A 23,444-nucleotide genomic window follows, 5' to 3' on the forward strand; every position below is an offset into this window, starting at 1 on the left:
CATTCTGGTTTAATAACAGAAATAAGTGCTACGTAGTACGCTGGGTTCGACCCTGACATACCATACATATGTATACGCGCTTCCGTTTACGCTGATATACGTAGTATCATGCATAATCAATTAGTTATCATACTATGTATATATCACACAACAAGCAAACGTGTTCTTCGTTAACTGCACGACGCTAAATCGTTATCTTGATAGGTCTCACCAAATTTACTCCTTACGTTATTCTATCCCATTCTTTTCAGAAGTAGTAGATTTGATAACATGACAGTATTTGTCTGTTTTATTTTATTGACCCTATTTATTCGTTAATCTCTTATTGCCCTTCTGCACAAACTACGAGAGAGCTAGCGTAGAAACTACTTGTAGAGTTAAAAAAAAGTAAAGGCAACGCAGACGATAGCGGTACATTGTCATCCCACTTTACACTTTTTGTTCGAATGCCCTAAATACATGAATAATGATCGGAACCATGTGATAGATAAGCCGCATATACGCAACGCTCAACAAAACGGAAAGCCATATTGTCCAGTTTGCGCTATAGCTCATAAGGGAAATGCGTCAAACGCAACCGATAGAAACAAGAAAGAACGAGAGGAAAAGAGAAAGTGAGACAAAAACAGTGACTGCTATTCCCAAATATCACCGTAACCATCATATGACCATCATCACCAGTAGCCGTCTCAGCAACGTCAACAGAAACTATGGTGTATTTATTTATAATATTGTATATGAAGCATGTTTCCTGTCCTAGCGGCATCGGCCCGAAAGAAGAAAAAAATCATCGCTACTTTTTTTATGTCCATGGCTCAATAAATCAAGCTTGCTACGGCACGGATCTTCGCGGATCGCCAATGAAACGGACGTTCGAGAAACATGGTGCTGTCTACAACCTTCGGTAGTTTGCTTATTTCGATCTTAACGGCTTTCGAATTGCCAACCCCAAGCAACAGCTATCGGTCTGTTCACAACGCCTGGTTACTCCGTCTGTACTGTGTACGCGCCGTTCTTCTATCTCCAATCGACACGTTGAAGAAGCAAGCCAAAGCCAAGTTAGCCCACCAATCGGCCAACCGCATACCTCTTCCCGCTCGTGTCTCGTGTTTGCGCAGGGACGCTTGTTTGTTTGGTTCGGCTCTTAGCGAGGTAGTAGCAGTACGTTCTACGTTGCTGGCTGTCTCTTTGGTCGTTTTTTCGTCCGTCATAACTGCACCCCCAACAACTTTGCCATAGCCACTGTCCCCCCCCCACCCCCGGTGCGTCAGTTCGACAGAACCAACAGCCAGCCAGCACCAGCAATAGCAGCATCGGAACCAAACAAACAGCAGCAACAGCAACAACGACAGGTTTGCCGCCTGCCGCATTGATCCCGCTGTTCCTACCAAGACCATCTGAACAGTTAAGACTATTCATTCTTCCTGCAGTTGCTGACGCCGACAACAACGACGATTCGCATGTAGCGTTCGATGCGCGCCTCAATTTAGCTGGTTTAGCAGCTTCGCTTACGGTTTCTTCTTACCAACAGCTTCTGAAATTGTTGCTGGCGATCTTGCTTCGTAGACGTTGGCTAGTCGGCCAGTAGATCGGCGAACAGACCAACAGGCTGAGTCCATCAAACTGAAAGAACGGTAAGTAGTTGCGAAGAAACTGCGTACCACCGAAGAAATCCTGCAGAATTGCTTTTTCCTATTTCGAGGGGTCCAGCAAAACCATCAACAGGGTCCTCCGTGTAAACTATCCGTCCAACGCCTCCTTATCGAAGTTCCTTCCGATAAAGCAACGCTGGAGATCTTTCCATCAAGGAAAGAAATATGGTTGAAACTCTCGGACGTCGAAAAGCTATCGGGATGAACGGTGTTGGCAAACTAAAGCAATGGTAAAGTTAAAAGCAAACGATGTTGCCAAAAATACATCGTCATCAACGACGACGTCTTCTGTGAGGCGAAATAATACAAAGAGCTTCAGCTGTTCGCTATGGTTGAGCTGTGTGCAGAGCAGATAAAAAATTATAGCGGGTCTAAAAAGAGCAGAGCTCAGTGATGCTCCCTCAAACGGAACAAAGCTATGATAAAAGAACATGGCCGTAGTAACAAGTGGTGTTACGCGGCAGCTTACGCCGCGACCTCTTACCATAAGCCCTATAAGGAACTCTATATATATAATTAAAGCCCAAGCTCTGGATATGTCTATTTGACGTGAGGCAGGGGGCGCCAAATCTATATAATGCTAACCTCCTTTCGAGTTTTACGTCCGGTATCGCCGTTAGGCATTTCATCAGAGGGTTGGCTCCCAGCATGAAACGAAATCTGTCTATGCCTGGATTCGAATCTAGACCATAACGTGTCCCTAAGATTAGCAGGCAAATACGTTATGCACTAATGCTACTCTATGGAAGCTAATCAGCTCAGGACCAGCAGTCGAAAACAACTACCTATCGACTGTAGAATTGTTCGAAAAGTTCGAAAAACTCAAAAAATCCATTCAGTTCGGTTAACCATATAAGTCGTATCCTATGTTCATAAACCGACTGTGTTCTGTGTCCATGTTTTGTTTAGCAATTTCTATTGGAAATCTTAAAAAACGAAGCCAACACACAAGCTGAACTATTCTCTACGCTCGACATGCTGCTCACAGTCAAACACGTATTCTTCCTGCCATAATAAAAAAAGACTACTTGACCATTAGTGTTCTTATTGCTTTTCTTTCAACTATCGTTTCCGCTTTCTTATTTAGCATGCCTTATCGTCTTCTGTCCCGACAGAGCGGTGCTACTGACCTGGCCATTCTTACGTCCTGTCTATGATTTAGCTATCGAGTAATATATTTCTGGTTGTCACTCCTAACTACTTGTCGAGCTCACATCATCTTTTTGAGCTAACACCAAGCAGGATACAAATGGTAAACAAGCGTTTTTGTTGGATATTACAATCACAATTAGTGCTATATATGAGCATAGAGCTCTCTGCCAAGTAGACATATTCCCGATCGCGATCACCAGCTATTATTTCCCTAATATATTATGGATCTTCATATAAATAATGTCATAATCATATAATAAAATAATAACAAGAAACATTACACGAGCTAAAGGTGTTACAGATATGCAAATACAAAGACGGACCAATCAAGCCTACGGGACATGGTAGGTCAACGAAGCGGTAGCCAATCTAAGCACGTTCACTTACTAGACTATCCTTTTCATTTTATTAAGCCCGCAGCGATTGGCCACCTCGAGTACTTGCTCCGTTTCACCCGGCCTCCTACTTTACTGCTGCCAATTCTGGGTACAGTCAACAACAACCGAATGGGCCAAAAAGCGCCATGTAGTCACGAGATGATATTAATTGCGCTGAAGCCAACGGCGGCTACAGCTGACAATACGCTAAAGCCGCCGGCAATCGGTACTGCGGCCGCCGTGCCCTGTCGTCATGTGAAGGCCATTCACCATTTTATGACGACCAATGTCCCAGAGTTCTATGCAAGTCAACTAGTGCTTGGTCTACTTCAATCACTGCGTCGCAGTAGCAGCATGACACACCAACAATGGTGTAGGGCGCCATCATGTCCACTGTTAATTGACAGACAGTCGATTGGACGGCATCGATAACTAGTCATTCATTACTCGCAGGAGAACTGGAAAAATAATGTGCTGAAGACAATGCAATCTGAAGGGAGCCACAGACCCTTTACCGAATGAGAGACAATGGACCGTTGAACGATCCTAACCACTGTATATTGATCGCTTCCGGGATACTGCAGTGGTATCGTGTTTGTGATGCTTCGTTTATGTTGGTGGCTAACCGTCTAAAAACAATCTCTGGCGAGTACAGTACTGGACGTAGAACCAAATTTTCTGATTGCTCTATATTGACAGAATCAACGCACACGATAACATGGATTTGGTAGTTGGGAAAGCTCTCTAAAGAGCCATCAAAGGTTAATCATAGCAAACACATTACATTATGCCCGAATGCTAGCTAGGCATACCCTGTACTAGATACCCTGTACTTCGCAAGGGCGTAGATGAGACGACTGATTAACAAAAGGGAACTTATGGTAGCTTTTAGCTAAGAGCAACGAATACGAAGGCTCCAAAGAAAGATCGGGTGGAAGAAAGCTACAACGCAGTTTACCACCGTTGCACTAAATTGCACACAGAAATGTATTTTATCAACAATACCGTTCCGATTGTCCACTTAAAGGCCTTCTCCTTTTGTCTCTTTTCGCTGTGCAATAACTTGCTTGCCTTAATTGAGAACTGACACTCTCTTACTTTCAATTAATAGGATGATCATTCTGTACTTATTATAGCTCGCGATAAATGCGATGATGTATGGTTCTACAACATTTTTTGCTTTTTTCAATTTAGCACAACCAACGACTACCAGCTGACACCGTTGTGTAGCACATTCACTGTTACGCAAAATTATGCTACCAGCACTATTATGGCTAGTTCGATGGGATCAAAATTATACTTCTCGTTTTTTAAGCAAAAAAAAAAACAATTAGAAGATCATTCAAAAAGCAGGTCTTCAACTCATTCTCGCACACAGTGTTATTAACCAGTGTGTATGCAAATCTTTCCACCTGCCTCTCATATGGTGGGAATTGTTGCCCTACACAACACGGAAAATGCGGCATAAAAAACAACGAAAAACCTGTTCGCTGATTATTAAATCAGCTAGCTGGACCCTGACCATCCATTCATCAGTATTTAACGACTAGCAATACTTTTCATTAAAATGTAGAATCTCACGTACGAACGAGAAGATGTACTCGTTGGCTGTTTACCAATCAGATGTGCGATGCTCACACCATCTTGAAACGAATGAAGCCACTGAGTAGTGAAGAGCAAAGTCTTAGATCGCGCTCTCAATGACACTACGACGTTACACGAACAACGAGCACGACGTTAAAGATCAGGATCATCGGATAAGGGAAATCAATATGACTTAATAAAAACATATGTAAGCTCAATAGAAATGGAGAGAAATCGCTGCGCAAAGCGCCATGTCATCTGACTCATACGAAGCTGAATTCGCTAGCTGGTCGCATGCTAAACATGGTGCAGTAACGGTAATGGACGGATAAGCTACTTCAATTGAGTTCAGGCCCGGTACGTCGATTTATTCAACATATCAATAACACATTTATAGTTGCGAGGTCGCTTATTCATGCGCTCTAGAAATAATGGCATTAAGCCAACTAGAGATAGACACGTGAAGCCATGATTAGTCTGCTTGGCGTAGTACTATACTGTCACATACAATGTTTCATCTGATTGAGCTGAAAAACGCCTACGCCAGGGTCAATAGTTCAATACGTCTTTTTTTTAACACGCAATATATTGTATCTGGGCGGATATGTACGTAGTTGATGTTTGACGGCCAGGCGGGATCGAAAGTGTGTAAATTTTTAGAAAATTTAGAAGGCATTGTGATGTAGGGCGCTCGCTCCAACATTGACAAGTTCTGATGGGATGCTAAAGGTTTACGAAAGACAAAAGTCATCGACCCTTACTGTTAAATGTACAAATGTGCTTTCTTTAAAACGAATTGAAACTGATACAGCATGCTAAAAGGGTGCAGCTAAAGTGCATAGAGATAAAATGAGTGTACATGTCTAGCCCAACTTACTTGTGCAATATATAGTTTCTAAATAGACGTGCTCCTGCACAAAATCATCCAAAAATCACATGAATATTTTCTCCTTCTGTATTTGCTATTGTTGTGTCTAACAAACTTTGCGTCTGTTCGACCTTCTGCCGACTAGCAGAGAGAGTCGAGTCTCTACTCAACCAAGTATACACTAGGATAGTGCTATTTAATATAATGCACACGGATGTAAGTTTGCCTTGCTTGCGTTAATTTCCTTCGGCGTGAACGAGATTACTTATTATAAAACAAAGCATAGCAGAAGTGCTTTCTGGCCACCCACTAAAGCAATCAATCTACATGTTGCATCTAGCATACGTGTTGTCTTCTAGCGGCATATAATAAAGACTGAGCAACCATACGCTGCGTACATCGCCGGTTCGTCGTTATTCTTACCGATATCGTAGTCTTCTTTGCTCTCATCTATAACCTCGTACACAGGGATGTCGACCGACTGCAGTCTCTCGGCACGTGCAGTCATGAACTTTTTCTTACATCGTTTAGCTTTGCGTGAACCCCTTTCAGTCTATTGTGATTGTGTCCATTGCGAATGAACACCTCTGTCATATAATCACGGGCGAGAAGACGTCGCCAGCGGACAAAATGTTGATGACTGCAAAGGTAATGACTCACCACTTCACTATCAGCCAGCATCATAGCTTTCATCGGCTGCACGTTCGTCCTTCCACTTGAAGTAAAATCCTCGAGTCGTTGGAATTAGTATCCAACAACCACCGCTTGTCTGCGTAATACTACTGATATTGGTGCAGCTAAAGCATTTGCTGCACTGAAAATGCACAAACTGAACAAATATAAGTATTGAAGATATGCTTATGGTAGTGGCCATCTTTTGTTGCTCGGCCTCATCTTCTATACCTCGGAACAGCCTGACCTCGTCCTCATCGACTAAAAGGGGTTTGCCGGGTGCCAGCGGTTCAACAGCCGAACTAATTTGTCTAACGATGTAAAACCCTTTTGAACGGATAGTATTGTTTATCGTCTTGGGCTTGCTGCTCCGAATTACCGTGATAATGAATAGAAATATTCAGCAAGTAGTATCTCTTGTGCAGAAACCGTACGCAGGATACATGACTGCTGCCCCGTGATCCCCGCAGTAGCAAAATATTCGCCTAGTGATCCAGGTTCAAAACCGGGCGTAGAAACACTTCGCTTTGGATTCAGCGTCCGCAGCAACGCCTAGAACCAAAGCCATAGGAAAAACTATAAAAAAAGCTTTTAAACCAAATGTTGCTATATAACTCATCATTCTTTAACAGACATTTTATGTTAGATTACTTTTCGATATGAATTATAAGCGGAACCGGCAAAGCAGTCTCAGGCAACTCTTTTTTTGCAATGGTACAAATATATTAATTTCACACGTAAATCACTGAGTAATCAAATGTTCCGTTGAATACTTAAAGAAAAAGCTCAACGTATTTTAACTACTTTCGTGTACTTTTATGCGCAGTTGTATGTACTTTATTTAGAGATATGCAGTGCAACGGAAACGCGCCATGATTTTGTTTTTGGATTTCTGCAGTTGTCAGATTGGTAAACGTTTAGACAAGGACCATCTAAATAAACGTAAAACTAAAGAATAGAATTGAACGGCTTTAACCAGGAGATACACAGGTCGTACTATTCATCGAGACTGCAGGACAATTCCTTTTCTACGAATTGCAAATTGTCCCGGACAGACGAACCTCTGCCAGAACACATTACTGTAACAACATTTTGATGCAATGAGAAAAGCCTATGCCGATATCTTCTAAAAAAAATAAAGACTTCTACTGGGTACGGCTATACGAGTCTAACATTTGACAATTTACATTTAGAAAGGCTACAGACAACCTGGAACAACAGTGTTTTAGTCGACAAGGCAACACAAGACAGCTATTTTAAGAAATCGTTACTGCATATAAGCATGACCTTCAATTACATTAAAAAAATTTGTCGTGTACATAAATTTACAAAGCGGTACTAGTTCGACACAGTCCATATATGGTCGGCAACTGTACATTCGAATGTTTTGCTTATTTTACCTTGCGTAAATCGCAACTTCTCAATCCAGCATACATAGTACTCACACACGTGAGCTGCTTAGAAGCGTGCAGCGTTAGAGAACAGTGGGCCATCTCTCCAGCAAAAGCCAAATCGAGCATCTTGAATCAATCATATATACACTATCTAGCTCAACCGCAGCATCATTGAGCTGAAAGGAAGCCTGTACATTTAAAGGCGCTGCTTGCTTCGTTGGCGTCAACGTAAGATCATCTAGCTTGAAAAAACAGCACTTTTTGATGGAGAATACGACATATCTCATTCGGCTATAGGCACGCGTGTTTTAAGCAACTAATTCTATCCAATCTACTTGGATAAAAGAGTACATAGGCCAGTGGGTCAACAGACAATAAAGATCTTAACAATGAACAAAGACCAACTGGCACCGACTATCGCCTCCGAGGCGTAGGGAATACTGCAAGAGGCCGCTTCTTAGCGGCCGTCGTTGATCACTTTCTGTGGGGTGTCAGTTTAATTGCCAAGTTATTACGTTGTTGTTTAATTTCAAATAAGGAAAAACGAATGCCGCTTTAGCAATTTTTCATACAGAGGCGACGAAGAGTTTTGCTGGAAAAATCAGGTACATGATAACGATTGATATTGACAATTGATATTCTATATTACTTATATTATATATACTCTATATTCCTAATTAGTTTTGGCGGTTTGTATGAGTGTTGTTTAAGCACTTGACGTTTGTCATCGTTTGCTGGATTGTAAACTGGTCGCGGCAGATAATATCTTAGTGACGCATTTTTAAATGTATACATGCCACGTATATACAGCCTTGGAGATCAAATCTTTCATGTCGTTTCAATAGCAGGACGAATTAGACAGCAAGACACGCAGTGAAGTAAGGATTGTCACTAGGCAGTAAACTCACAACTACTATTTTGAATGCACTCCATTTCTGCTATACATCCGGTAGGATGCTGACATTGAACTAGAAAAATAATGGCCCCATAAGATAATCAAATGCCAAAGAATATTCTGTTGAGACTTGTAACCGACAGTCGGACGTAACCAATTGGTGATGCCTCTGCGTCACTTCTCTGTGCGGGATGAAACAAATTTACTTTGCTAATATCTACAAGAATTGAAAGCACTACGCGAGTAAGGCTTTGGAATGTCATCATTTCAAAAAGCTTTGCCTAACATTGAAATATTTAAGGTTCTTGTTACAATGCTTGAGCTACCAAAAAACTGCGGTGAGTATAGAGACAAAATTCGAATTCGGGCTATATATGCAAAAACAATCGTCCTTATGCTTATGTCTTTACAGTTGGCATAATAAACATTTTGAGCAATAAGTGCGCTTTTTATCCTCGCGAACATATCGAAATGCATATAGACGGACACTTACAAACGATTCTGTAATAATTATGCACACTTTACAACACAATGCCAAATATATTTTTGAAAGTTGCTACAGCAAATGTCTGCTATAAAAAAAAAAGCTGATAACATCCAACTCTTATTTGAAATATGTGAATTCCCAAATTTTACAAGTAAATTTTAACGAAAGTAGTAAGGTAAGTCAAATGCTACGAACAGTACTCATGGAAAAAGGGAACGTGTTGATTTCAGTGCCCTTTAGCACATTTTCTTAATTTTCGTTATGTAATTTTTTTAACCTGAACGCAAAAAACCCAAAACGCTTAGCACGTAACCCTGTAATAAGTACGTATCAAATGATGGCGTCTTTATTTTTTAAGAAAATAAATGTTTGTTTCTATAAACCAGTTGGTTTAGCCGACAGAGATGGCCGCGATTACATGCGACAAAAATTATATGGTACATACAAAACATAGTAAAAGTGCTGTATGTAAAAGTACCTAATGCTGCATTGCTCAGTCGAGTTTCTTATATATATATTTTTTTTAATATTATATATATATATATTATATTATTTGACATATTATCTAACACTTTCCATTAAACCATGCAGGCAACTGCTTAATTTGTCGTTCAGAATTACAAGCCATACCTTTCATACATTTAGCCTTACACATTAAAATAGTTTTTGACCTATGGGTTATTAGGATTTTCAACATATCCAAATGATTTATAACTAAAATCATGTTTAAAAGGCACTGAAATCATTACGTTCCTTCCGCGCCTTAGTGCTGTTCGGCACATAGATTCACTTTCCTAATTTTACTAAAATTTACCCCAAAAATTACCAAAAGAAACCCTAAATAAAAAAAAGATGTTATCTACTTCTTTTAGACACTGAAGTCTGTGCGGGCGTAGTTATTGCAACAAACAGCCCCGTTACTACAAAGCACGGATGATTCTGAACTGCTTCAAAATTACTGACACAAGTACTCCGAATAGATTTTTATCACGTTTATCTTTGTCTTGGTGCTAACACCGGCGTCATATACAGCGGAAAAAAATTCTATATCACCATGCGTGAAAAGAATTGAACAGCCATAGATTAGCGTTCGCTTTCCACTCATTCATTCCATATTCTCGACAAAACCCAGCGCTTATCAAAGATGCTCCTATGTGGTTGGCTTACCACCACGACAGCTACACCACCCGATCAGTCGCGCGCAGCTACAAGACAAGTAATGTGACAGATCGAGAACTTATTGCTCCTTTACATACTACCCCGTCGAAATCGAGCAAGCATACATGAAATGGACTGAAGACAAATCTCGTTGGAACTGAAACGACAAATGCAAAGTATACAACATGACACTCCCATCGATCTAAACCTCGAAATATATAGATATCAGTCAATATATCCATAGTCAGCGGCATCTTCCTCGCAATAGCAGTTTATAAGGGGTTTTACAGCTGATTACTTAGTGTGCAAAGTCAGAGATAAATCGATCACAATGAAAGAAGCGTATCGGTCCAAATTTACTTGGTAAATTGTGATGGAAATCTATTATAACAGAAATTTTGTATGATGGTATTAATAGATTCCAAATTACCCAAGCACTGACAAGGTACTTTTGTTGCCGACAAACGCGAAATCGTATAATGCACGCTTATAAATGTGGTTAAATCTGTTCCGTTGCTATACTATATACGCCAAACCTTCAATCAATCGGCGTAAATTGAGGTTAATACTGCTGTGAACACAGTCCAAATCATACGTGGCTTACAACTATGTTCTTAGTTTTATAACCTCCCGATAACAGACTAGTTGTGATTCCAAAATACTTCATCAGTCGGCATTTCATCGAACTTTATCAATTTATCAATCAATTTGATTGAAAAAGGTTTGAAAATTTATTTCAATACATGAACCGGCAAAACAATTGAGTTTGTTAATTTGTTTGAAATGTTGATTCTTTTCGCAAAACAGAAAAGCACAACAGGCACAAGCATAGAAAACAATCTTGAAACATGCCTTTGTAAAAACAAAGTATGACCTACAATACCAAATTAACTATGGTCTAGAAATGGCTGAGTCTTCCCCCTTCTCGGATAAATTTCGCGTAATTTAACCGTAACTATGCATAACCGTAACCATGATAGCGTTCTTAGTACACAAGATCGAATGATTCGTATATTTTACCGACAAGCAAATAAGACCTGCATATGTAGTATCAAAAAATCACTGACATCTGCGATAACAAAAATTCTGGTTCGAAAAGCTTTCATGTTACCTTAACTGGTAGCTACCAACTGCCTCGCGTGGTCACTGTTGTTGATGAGTTGTATTAGTTGATGTCGTTCCTGCTCTGACAATGAAACAGCATCCAGAGGCTTCTCAGAGGAGCGATCTTCTGCTTAATTTTCGTTCACTTCGACAGGTACTCAGTGCTCAAACGTTCCAAATCTGATCGCGTAACTGTGATAAATACACTCCATCTCATATAATCTAACTTTGTAATAATGGTAACTTTCTCAGAATCCACACAGAGTTCATTTACGCTTAGCAAACGTCATGCTCTTCACGTTCGCAAACAACAAATTGATTATAGATTAAATGTCGTTCTCTTCATGCCATTAAACGTCGTTCTTTTCTTCACGCCTGCACAACAACAATTTGATTAGATGTACATCCTTTCTTTGAGGAGAAATTGAAAACAAATACGGGCAATGAGGTTGCTGTCGGGAATTTTCTTCCAATAGATTTCTTCTTTCTTAGCTTACAAAAGTCGTTTTTATTCATCCACCGCCAACACACAGACCCTGTTTCTTGTCTAATACTACATGTAGAAATGCACTGTCGTTATGAGTCACCATTGGGACATGTTTCCAGTACTGCTAACAGTTGAACAGTTAGCTGAATTAGCTGATAACAATTGCAAAAATAAACATTCGAAGTTGCCAACACTCTTCGTTGCTGAATTGATGTCACCGACTCGACTGACTTCTTAAGAGTAATAACAATGCTAGCAGGATGATGGTTTATTGAAAGGTTAGGCTTCTATAAACAATGGGGCCCATCTCGATTGTGGGGTTATTTCTGAAGAATGTAGAGATGACCTCATTGAAGATTATTCCGCAGCACTAATGCTTTGTGTGTGCGAAGACGTTATATTTTGTTGTCTTGAAACAAAATACTGACACAGTTTTAGCATTCAACGACGCAGCTTTTTGCTACACCATCACAACTTAAGTAAACGGTGTCGAGGTGAGGATCTTCGTTGCTGTCATCGACTAGATGCGAAATGCGTCGAGCCTAAAACAGCTCATAGCTTACTCAAACCGATAAACACTGTTTCTCTTCATTCGTGCGAGCACAACAGGTCTTACTTGATTTAGCGGGTGCGTCAACAGCAGAACTAAGTATCAAGCCGACACGTACTGCTAAAAGCTGTTGATAAGTCGAACTGTGAAAATCGGTCGAACTGCTTCTATCCCTCGTATTGTTAGAAGAAAACGTCAACGGTGAACGCACCATTGATTCATCACAGGCGCCGATTGCGACAAAAAACACTGTCCTCGCGCTCAAGGCAATGTAAACGGGAAAAATTAATTATATAAAGCGGCAGAATTTCGAAGTTTAGGAAAGGCTAATAGCCAGCAGGTACACGAAACTATGGCTCGAGACCCGTAGGCCAAACATTACACAACAAACTGTGGCCACTCAATTAGGAACGCAAAGCCACTACTACTGCCGTCAACCGCTGCCATTCGTCGCTCTGTAATTTCGTCCTCTTCTGGCAGGACTGCCGATACTCAGCACAACACAGCAGTTATATAGTCAAACAACTGTCGATCGTGTCCCATAAGCGCTGCCAAGAAACAGCACAAAGCACCGAGTGCATCGGTGCTGGGGGAAGGATTGGGGCAGGGAAGCGGTAGGAAAGGGCAGATGTCATTAACAACAAACTGGCTGACCGCGTGAAATCCTGTATGGGAATCTTTTAAGTCGTCTGCTACTCTAGGTTCGTGTATCGAAGGGACATTCAATACTGACGAAATGGGTGCGCGCGCAAATTTGAGTCAGAGGAATTGAAGACAATATATGGTCTTCTGTTAAAGCCTTGTTGCAATTGCTTTTTCAGTTTTTTTAAATTAAACTGTACTTATTAATGTAATAAAGCGTTGCTTCTTTTTTACATGAGTTGTGAAAAAATGAAAAAAGTTAATTCTTATAATCAACAAATTTTTATAGTCCTTCATGAAGGTGCACCGGAGAATTAAACAAAAGTAAATTACATTGCTTGTAATGTCAAAAAACGGATATACCCATTTAAAAGGGGCACCGGCAGGAAAAGTGAATTACATGATCCTGTTTAATATATTGGGTGAAAATATCACGAACGTTTTTTATAAACTAAACTTTCGAGATTATTGCACCTCGGTTGTAGAACTAACGAGACTCTACTTGGCAGGCGTCAGAACAAGTAACGAGGAGATCTGGACAACGCCACGCGAAGACAAACCCACTAGGCTCTAGAGGACATCGGCTACGGTATGAGGCCATGCCGCTGGACGAGCGTGGCCCAGTTAAAAAAAATTGCAAGCACGATAAAATGGATTTACGTTTACAGTTATGCATACGCAGAGCAAGTGGCTGCAAGGTGCTTGTTCTGACCGACCAATGACAAAACTAAGCCCATTCTCTTCAGTTCTAGGTATATAAGCTTACTCGGATGGCGCGGTGGTTTCTGGTTGATGCTGTAAGTCTCGATAAAGACACGATGTTACACAACTTTTGTAGATAAAGTTATTTATTTTGAAGTGGACGGGCTCAACTTCGTCGGTGACCGGCAGGAAGAAACACTTCGGGGCCATTGGCTGTGTCTTTACATAAGCGTAGATGTGTATTTATGAACGGATTTATAATAATCATGTTCGCATCCTTTTAATTGGGCCGCGCTTCTCCAACGGCATATCCTTATACAGTAGCTAGTGTCATCTAGCGCCTAGTGAGTTTAACTTCGCGTAGCGTTGTTCAAATTTCCTCGTAATCCCTTCCTATGCTTGTTATGTGAGATTTCGGTGATTCCAAGACTAACTAGTTCCGTAACTTCCGGCGCCACCATTGAGGGTATCTTGCAGGACTTCGCGGCAACAGTCTTACATAATTAGGTCTCCCATCGTCCGGAAGCATATTCTGTATTGTAAATGCGGTTGTGCGTTCTCCTCAATGGAATCGATTCCCGTTTTCTTCCATCCGTAAATTCGCAAATTATGCGGTTTGTTGAGAGTGCCCGAACTTACCAGGCGGCGTCAACCTGTACTAACAGCATAATATTTGTGCTACCTTTCCCAGCAGCACAATTAAAATCGAACGGTTACAGATAACATCAGTAGTAGTTGTCAACTTTAACGGTAAATCACTCGGCGGTTTCGTGGATGACGATTTTTTCCTTCGTTTTTTCGTTTTTTGGTTAGTTTCTCAGAGTTGCTTTCGTATCCTTGTGCAGGACCTTGATCAGGTTTAGCGCTGGTTCCAAAACCCCCAACTTCCCTTTCATTTTTAGCTATCCTCCTTGCATGCTTAGGTTTTGCAGACGGCGTCGAATAATGCAAATTGAAAAGGCCTTAACCATCGAAGGCGTTCGGGCAACGAATGTTGTCGAACACATTGGCCATCGAGGCTGTCCCAACGAAACATTTCGATGACGATACCTTGTTCTCAGCGCGTTGTGATGCTGCTTTTTCTGTTTCTTTCGCAACAACCATTATCGAATCATCAGTTGCTGTTACTGGTGATGTCGGTGACTAGCCCTCTTGTATATGGTAATGATATCTTACCCCATTGCCGTTTGCCAATTAACAGCTTGTCCAAAATAGAAAATTCACATTAAGACTTCCCACAATAAATTTACTTCTGGTCACTTGAACTTGGACTATGAAGCTTTTGGTTCATCACGATAAAGCACAGCTAAACGAGCATTTGCTACGGTGGGTTTTAGATTATTTCCCAGGCATTGACGCCGATACCGCTATATAATAACGGTGTGTGGCTAGAAACATCTTACTTGAGTCGATAATAAATGCGTAAGTAAGTAAGACTGCGAATACACTGCATACCTAACACTGTTGAAGCTTCAGTCTTTTTTTTCTAATGAAAATCTTAATGCCAAATGAGATTACTTTTGAACAAATGTGTAACTTCACGCTTACCGTAAGGCTCATGCTGAATAAAAAACGTAGACTTTAAGTTCAGGTTATTGACTACTGCTTCGAAATTTCGGCATAATTAGTAAATTTTGCACGGAACATTTGAAAAAGATTTAGCAGAAGCAGTTTAAAAATACTGCGTCAAGCTGCTTTGCGGGATTTCCTATCTTTTTTTTTGGAAATCTTTTATGCAAAATCCCAGTATCGATTAAAAGCTTTATTTGACCAACTACACTCCTTCTTAAGTTTAAATAACACACACTTATTTTAGGTCACGTTATTTTCAAAACTATCTCAATGTATATTTTATCATTCAATTCATAAACTAAAATTTGACTGAAATAGTAATTACGAACTTATTAAAACAAAAGGCGAGCAGTCAACGCGGCGTTTTGGTTGACCAAACTTTTTGTCGAAAGTGACCGAGGTCCTGTTTTAAGTCCTGCAAACCAAACGCACTATATACCCTGTGCAAGTAACAGGAATGATTTATTTGAGGGTAAGAGGTATATAGTATCATTAGTGTTCCCATACATTTCTGGATCTCGATTCCGAAGTATATTTTTTACTTTCAGTTCCTGGGCAGAAAATCAGTACTCTGTAGGTGCATCAAGATATCGATTTCCACTAAGTGTTGCTTGTTGCTTTGTTATCGCCCAGCAGGAAGCAAAGTCTGAAGACGGTGCTACGAAGGTAAGTGCTACAGATTGATCAATAGTTTTTGGCCAAGCTGCACTACGAAAGAATGAATATTGTATTTCTCATATGTGCTATATTCTTTCAGTATTAATATCATGCAACAAGGAAAAGGATCTATTACATGATACAAATTAATTCTATTATATTTACTTATATCTTGTAGAGCCTATTTTCTTTCTCGTTAGCTTTCGCTAATGAACGTAAACCTATTTACAATATAGTTTTTGACGCAGGAGTCTGATGAGAAAATAAGAATAGTTAACATTTGGAACTCCATGGACAGCTGATTTCTGTGTGAAATAGAACCAAATGGAAAAAAGCTTGATGTAGAAACGTCCATACAATGAAAATGCTCCTTTATTAAAGACCAGTTTTACAGTTGGTTCGGAATGTGTCAGAGAAGTAAATTATTTTGCATATTTTCTAGGAGGTACTTCAAGCATGCGTATACATGTCCCACTGCACGAGCTAACTAACTTAGTAACTACACATATTGCATTCTAAGTACAAATCACTAATCGCCTTCTAATTAACCAAGTAACTGAATATACAGAGCTCCAAATTAAACTTTTCAAGCCTGTTCAAAGCGTCAAGTTCAGTCAGAAGATGAAGCTCAACAAAAAAATTTTGCAGAGTGTATTTGGATCGTTGCAAAATTTTCACGAATCCCTTCAGAGGCGTGTATACCCTAAAAGAATTGGTAGTAGAAGACTCACTTGCAAATTTAAAGCAAAGTGCCCAATTGTACAGCTCAAAAATACGGGTTTTTAAAGCAGCATAAGTGATCGGATTCAGTAAATTACATAAAAGTCATAGAACTATGACTATTGTCTGCACCTTTGGTTGGTTTTGCACGTCTCAATCTTTTTTATGGTGTGTTATTAAGGAAGTATCGTATTTTCGTAGAATGCTTTCTTCAGGTAACAGCATAGCTCTTTTCAGAGACACCTATGCAAAAAATGCAAGCTGCTTAGAACGATGCAGTAAGAGTGGCGCCTGGTTTAGGTTGGAATGTATCCATAAAGCATTTCAGCACCGTGGTGCTGCACATTTTAAGTACTACGTTCTAAGCCATATGAAGCTATAGCTAATGGTTTTATAAAATTCATTGGTGGTCTGACACATAAAGAACTTGACTAGTATTTTTTTTAGACTTACTACTGCTCCAAGCCCCGAAAAATATCTAGGGCGCAACTCTGTAATTCCAGGGAAAGACACGATTCATACAAGACACACTCCACAAGTCTACGCTAGTGATCTGAAATAGGTTTCTCTTAAGTCTCAACTAAGGAGATACTTAACATATTTTACAAGTAGGAAATTAAGAAGTATCACGTACGGAAACACATATAATTAAATGTATGTAGGAATAATACAGACCTCGTGTAAGCCTTTTTTTGAAATAAAACAAATTAAAGATTGTTTGCCAATTGGACTAAGCCAATGATGGAACTAGTAAAGCCAATATGTAGGCTAGCTAGCACACAGACGTCACGAGCGTCCTTTTTAAACTAAAGGATTATCTTATCGTTAAGCAAATAAATCGTTACGAAAGAAGGCAAGGCGAAGGTTGTACAATTGGGTACACTATATTTTAACATTGCTGAATTTACGAGTTTTACGTAATACAATTGATAAATGCTTATCGTTAAGAAAAAACAAACGCGTAGGCATGACTAGAATTTTCTCTGCACAATTTTCATATCCCGAACAAGGTTACTAATATCTTATCTTGATATACATAGTAATTTAAAAATCGGTTACTTCACATCTTATTAAAAAAAAAGGTTATAGCTTCTTAGTTATTTTTGTGCTCGACGGTTGATTATTTTATGCTTAATGAAAATAACTATAGCAATGGATCTCAATTTTTTCAAACATCTTTTATTTAAAAATATGTAAAGCATATGTTTATTACTTTGATTTGTTGTATTGGTTATTCAGGCATTTGATTATCATAGTATAAGGATTTTTTTAAATTTAGACAAAATTCTGGGAAAATTATATTTTGGATTTCAAAATTTTTAGGTATTTTAGAAATTTTAAAAATATGAAAATTATTTTTCTGAAAATGTTTCAGGAATCTCAGAAAAATACTCATAGTATTATCGTTGACGATGCAAAAAAATACGTAAAACCTATTTTTCTTATATTTCTATAGCAGGTACCCGTTACCTGCTATAAAAATCTAGGGTCGCCATCTAAGTTTTGCTAAGCCACAGGATGTTTTCAACGGTAGAGAGAAAGCACAAACACATAATAAGAAACTTCACGTCTGTTTTCAGTATATATGCTTGTTATGAAACAACTGAAACGGAAAAAAAAGTGTAGCAATTTACCACTTTCAAACAAAACTAAAACAAACCTTTGTTCACACCCACGCAACTAAATCATTTCAAATATACTTGGCAAATCAAAAGCGCATTAATTCTAATAAGTGAAAGATAAAACAATCTTTATTAAGAAACAATCTTTTGTTCTATCAGATGTTGAGGTTAAGAAAATAACTCATCATTATAGAAACCTCCTCAATATTGCGACCCCTCTCGCGATCCGTCAGATAACCCTTTTCGCAACTCCCGGCTTTCAAAATGAAGCCAGTTCGCATCATACTAGTATATAAGCTTAAAATAGACTTACTTTAAAATAAACTAAACTGTTTAACCCTTATTATACTCGCTGTGACTCGCTGCTCCTCTTATATGCACTCTGACCACCTTGAAGATGGTTATGAAACTAATTACATATCGAACTCATTGCATAAACGATGTTACATATTTCCACTACTCCTTTCGACGCGCATACCGGTACTCCTTCTTCGCATCCTTCAGAAGCGACACTTTCGGATTATGGTAAATATTTACACGATTTGTTTATTCTGTGTGAGTTAACCAGTTCCAATTTTCACGCTTACTCTATATTTAAGGTAACTTAACAAGAGTTTAGCTTCTTTAGCATTAAAGTCTGGATTGGGTATGTTATTAATTAATTACCGAACTCTATTCGCTTCGAAAGGATATATATATAAAATAATAATAATAATAATAATAAATCCATTTGCACATATAATTTTTATTTCTGTAAGTAATTTTTTCTTGCAAGGGCGCGTACCTAATCTAAACATATTACATATTCTTTACAACGTAATCTACAGTAGATCTATGCGTATAAATACAAAAAAATATTTGGTAATTACAACCTTATTCTCTATTTACATATCACTAATAATGAAAAGAATGTTTAGCTTTTTTCTGCTGCAAATGTTTCGCTGTTTGGGAAACGGACAAGGGACACGATGAAAGAATGTTTTATTAAGGTATTCTTTCACATCGCAGTGTTAGTGTGCAGGTGCTCCGTAATGTTGAACATAAAATTCGCCATTTTTTACCAAAATCCTCCCGAGTGCGTGCTATCACAGATGCTATTAGTCAATTGCAATAATTGGCACAAATCACTGTACTACGAAAAAATGGTCCAATGAATACTTTGCTTTACTTTACAGAAGCCTTGATTAATACGGCTCATGTATGACTAGAACTACCAGCATAATATTTGTCTTATGTAAGCCAAGTGTAAGATTCAGCCCCACCGGCTGAATCTATTCCCGCCAAAAACACTACTTTTTAATTCTCAATTCCTTTCTCAAAATAGACTCCTAATCGATAAAAGGGTGTGGCTAGTGCTACCAGATAGAAGTTACCCTGGTTAGGTCCCCACCTTCCAAAACGAGCTAGCTCCCTGTGATTCTTGGTAAATCTATATGGTGTTCCTGCATAACATGCAAATCCATAGTTGCCCAATAAGTGCAATTATGTGGATCAACTGTACCGACTAATTTGAATACTCTAGACAATCTTTCGCTGAGAACTGTGTATTCTGCTCGTATTTTTCCTTCGTATTGTATTCTTTCATTCGTATTGTATTCCTTGGTCTGGATTATTTTCATAAATAGCATGTGCTATTGTTGAAGTGTAAATTTTCTATTTACAATGTTTAAATTGCTTGATTTGCTGATAGTGAGTTCACCATTTCGTTGTCTTGTAGACTGTTTGGATGTTTGCAGATAACTTTTTAGTACATTTTCTCGGCCGGTGAAGCTTGCTATGGGTGGATCTGTTTGGAATTCTCTGCGTTATTGTTTATTTTTGCTAAATTTTTATACTTCTAAGAACATTTTAAAATTAATGTTCTTTCCTAAAAAAGTTAAACTTGGTAAAGATTACTTTCGACCAACTACATTCTGAAAAAACAATGAGGAAGTTATGACTCGTTAAACGATGTACACATTCTTTTTTTTATGTTTCTTGCAAAAATCAAGCATCTATTTATTCGAACCACTGATCGATTAAGTCGAAACAGCTATGACCTTGGTGACTCTGTGCATGCTGAGCGAAAATATGGAATATGCGATCAGCTTTTGTATTTGACATAGATTATCTTGTAACTTGTGTTATATTGAATATTGAATGTCAACTGAACACACCCCCCAATAACATGTGCAAAGCAGAATTTTTTTTACGGGTTATACGACACTTCCCCATGAGTTATGCATGAGTATAAAGCTACTGACAATTGTACTATCGCGGCAGCCAGCGTCCGGGATCCAGCTACATGATAATTATGTTTTATTCGCCAGCGACGTCGAGAGCGGGGACAAATGAAGGATCTCTGCCAGAGTTTGTTGTTTTAATGCCATACACACCACAACGTAGGACAATGTGTGCGCCAGTCAGACTCCGTTCGTATATATGTATATGGTGTTAGAAATTTCACTTCTGCTCCTACGCACGGGTAGTACAATGTTCCGTAATCGCTGTATAATAACATTTTCTTGTTCTGCTTGTTCTGAATCATTTTCACAAAAATACACTTATCTCGTGGTCGAGCATGAGCAGTGACGTATAGCATAATATAGCAATGAAGTTGACCGGCCCCGTTTGTTAAAGCTTTGTTTGCAAACCCGACTACCTTGAGATGTTAGGTTGCTCAATTTGCTTTCGGTTACCAACGGAAGTACCGCCCACCGCGCGCATTCGCAAAACACAAATGTCCGCATTTACCCAAATACTCGAGTGTACTAACCGAAGCAAGCTATGCCCCTGGACAAAGCCAGTTATCTTTTCTTGGAGAATGACCACGGTTTAAGGGGTCCTTGCAACGGCAGACATTGCTGCGGCAGAATCGATATAGGTAGACCCTGAATATGCCACACACCGTATTGAACTACTGAGCAGTTCTGCCCACGCCCTTCGACAAGATTTGACATGACGTAGTATTTTCGAGTGAAAATATAGGCAAAACTCATGACTTGTTGATTCATTGAAGTTGGTGGTCGTAATTATATGACCACTGCATGACAGCAAGAAAGATCCGCGAGTTCATCCATTTGACAATATGTGTAAGAGTGAGCGGGCGGAATATTTCAATTGCAGAGGCTAGCTAAAGTGCAACACTTGTCGTAATTACTGATCTAATTTCAAATCTTTTTGTAATGTCTAATTATCACTATAAAAATCGACAGCTATGATAGAACCGTGTGACTGTGACTAAATAATGTTTCTCTCTTATGCGTATACCGTAGATCCTTTAAACCTGACACAATGGCGGGTCGTAGAACTCTTAGAAGAATTTTTAAAATTAAGAGAAGAGCCACGGTTTGTCCTAATGCTCATTAATGATCTAGTTAAGTTACCTTCTTTTTGTCACACCAGGAAACAGTAAACCAGTTGATTAAATACATCCCTGTGCTTCTAAGTAGCCCACTCTAGAATCCCGTGTCTATCTGATTGAAATGCTTTCAGTTCAAATACTGCTTTTTCTGTCTGCGGATACCCTTATTTGCTCAGTCAAGAACATGCGGGATAGATTGCTTGTAGTGCGGATCCTGCTCCTTGCTGAGCTATCTTTTTTGGAAGGCGTTCGGCCCTTCTATTTCTATAAAGTTCATTCATAACTTGCGGAATCAGATTTCACTTCGTCGTAGTCAGTTTCGAGACATTCGGTAAATATACTCTATACGGTAAGTATACGGCAAATATATATAATTTATTTTTAAAAATCTATTCATAAAATAAATGTAGGTTCAACATTTTCTTTCTGTTCCATTCGACTTCGCATATCGGAGCGAAATCAATTTTTTTTATTCGTATGACATCTGAACTATAATTTAAACGAATCAGATTCCGGTGCTTCAATTTAACAAGTGACCTTACATAACTCACTAATTCGTTCAAAGACGGTTTTTTTTAGATTTGATACTACAATGCACTAGAATCGCATATGCTTGCAATAGAAAAGTCGAACCCAGTTGTGATCTCCATTATATAAGGCAAATTCTATTGATTAAAATCCGATATATATATATATATATATGTAGCAATTGGTTTGTGTTGAAAACGTCTCCATTAGGCTTACGTGGGTATCACTTCCTATTCAAAAAGAGACGGCATGGCAGTCGTGATTGTTTATTCACTGACTTGTGAAACGTTGGGACAATCTGCTGTTACTTGTATGCGTCTTACAAAAATCAATACCAATTTGGCCCACTCTCTTGAACAAAACACGGGATCCACAAGGCTCTGCCAATAATTTCCGCCAAAAAAATAACCCACATCAACCGATATTTAATACTTACAGGGAGAAAATGCAATAGTTAGTAATAAAGTAGAAGTGTTGTAGAGATTGCTTTGGCAAACTCGATAAGGATTTGTAATGTACAAACATTTAATGACCTTTAAGCATAATCACGTGTAATCCTTTCTTTAGTTTTACTAATATAATCGAAGCCAGAAACCCCGCCAACAACTTATGTTATACAACCAGTTTGATTAAATAAAGAAACGATATGTATAAATAATATGTTAGGCTCGTAGAAATACACCGAAGTAAACAAGTATATTATCCTCGTCGTCTACTAGTATATATTGCAATGTGAGTCACCGTTTTTCATACGAAATTCCTAATCATATCTACATGTGGATGAAGGTGCTGAGAAGAAACTGTCTAGTCCATCCATGTATACTATAGATACATATACACGAATTTGAGATACACATAGCGTTATTTCAGCTAACATATACTGGGGCAGTATACCTGGATACGGGTCAGGTAGGCGGTATCGAAGGTAAGCCTAACAATACACATTCTTAAGATAGTATCAGAATAAATGGGAGAGAATGGACAGTCTACGGGCGCTGGTATTGTCTGTCGTTGGAGAAATGCTCCGAATGAGATGGGCAGCTATGTCGAACATTCGGCTTGCGTCCTATCCAGAGACTCTAGAGGTGATTCGCACACGCTTGCGCGGCATTAAACAGGTCTATATCAAGAATTGCATTAGTCGAAAAGGTGGATTGAAAGGCGCATTGATTTCACCTTCTAATTACATTCATTTGTTCAACATGAAGTAACAACTTCGTATTTTCTGCAAATATTTCTATTATAAAATACATATGGGTCCACAGAAGGCTATATATA

General features: G+C 39.0%; 1 protein-coding gene across 6 annotated transcripts in view; it reads right to left on the reverse strand.

Annotated features, from left to right (window-relative positions):
- sina (E3 ubiquitin-protein ligase sina) overlaps positions 1–12,954 on the reverse strand; it is a 31,752-nt gene extending 18,798 nt beyond the window's left edge. For 3 of the 6 annotated variants that reach the window (XR_002681800.2, XR_002681801.2, XM_022837164.2), the window contains exons 1-2: positions 11,351–12,954; positions 6,057–6,857 (exon numbers count right to left, since the gene is read on the reverse strand). Coding sequence is in view for 2 of the 6 variants with exons in the window: in XM_022837164.2 (XP_022692899.1) it covers positions 6,057–6,083 (27 nt within the window). In the remaining 4 variants the exon portion in view is untranslated. The remainder of the gene's footprint in view (positions 1–6,056; positions 6,858–11,350) is intronic. The other 3 variants (XM_086969295.1, XM_022837166.2, XM_022837168.2) reach the window with 3 other exon arrangements.
- Between the last annotated feature and the right edge of the window lie 10,490 nt (positions 12,955–23,444).

The sequence above is a fragment of the Varroa jacobsoni genome, unplaced genomic scaffold (genome assembly GCF_002532875.2).
Source record: "Varroa jacobsoni isolate VJ856 unplaced genomic scaffold, vjacob_1.0 scaffold_694, whole genome shotgun sequence".
Classification (NCBI taxonomy): domain Eukaryota; kingdom Metazoa; phylum Arthropoda; class Arachnida; order Mesostigmata; family Varroidae; genus Varroa; species Varroa jacobsoni.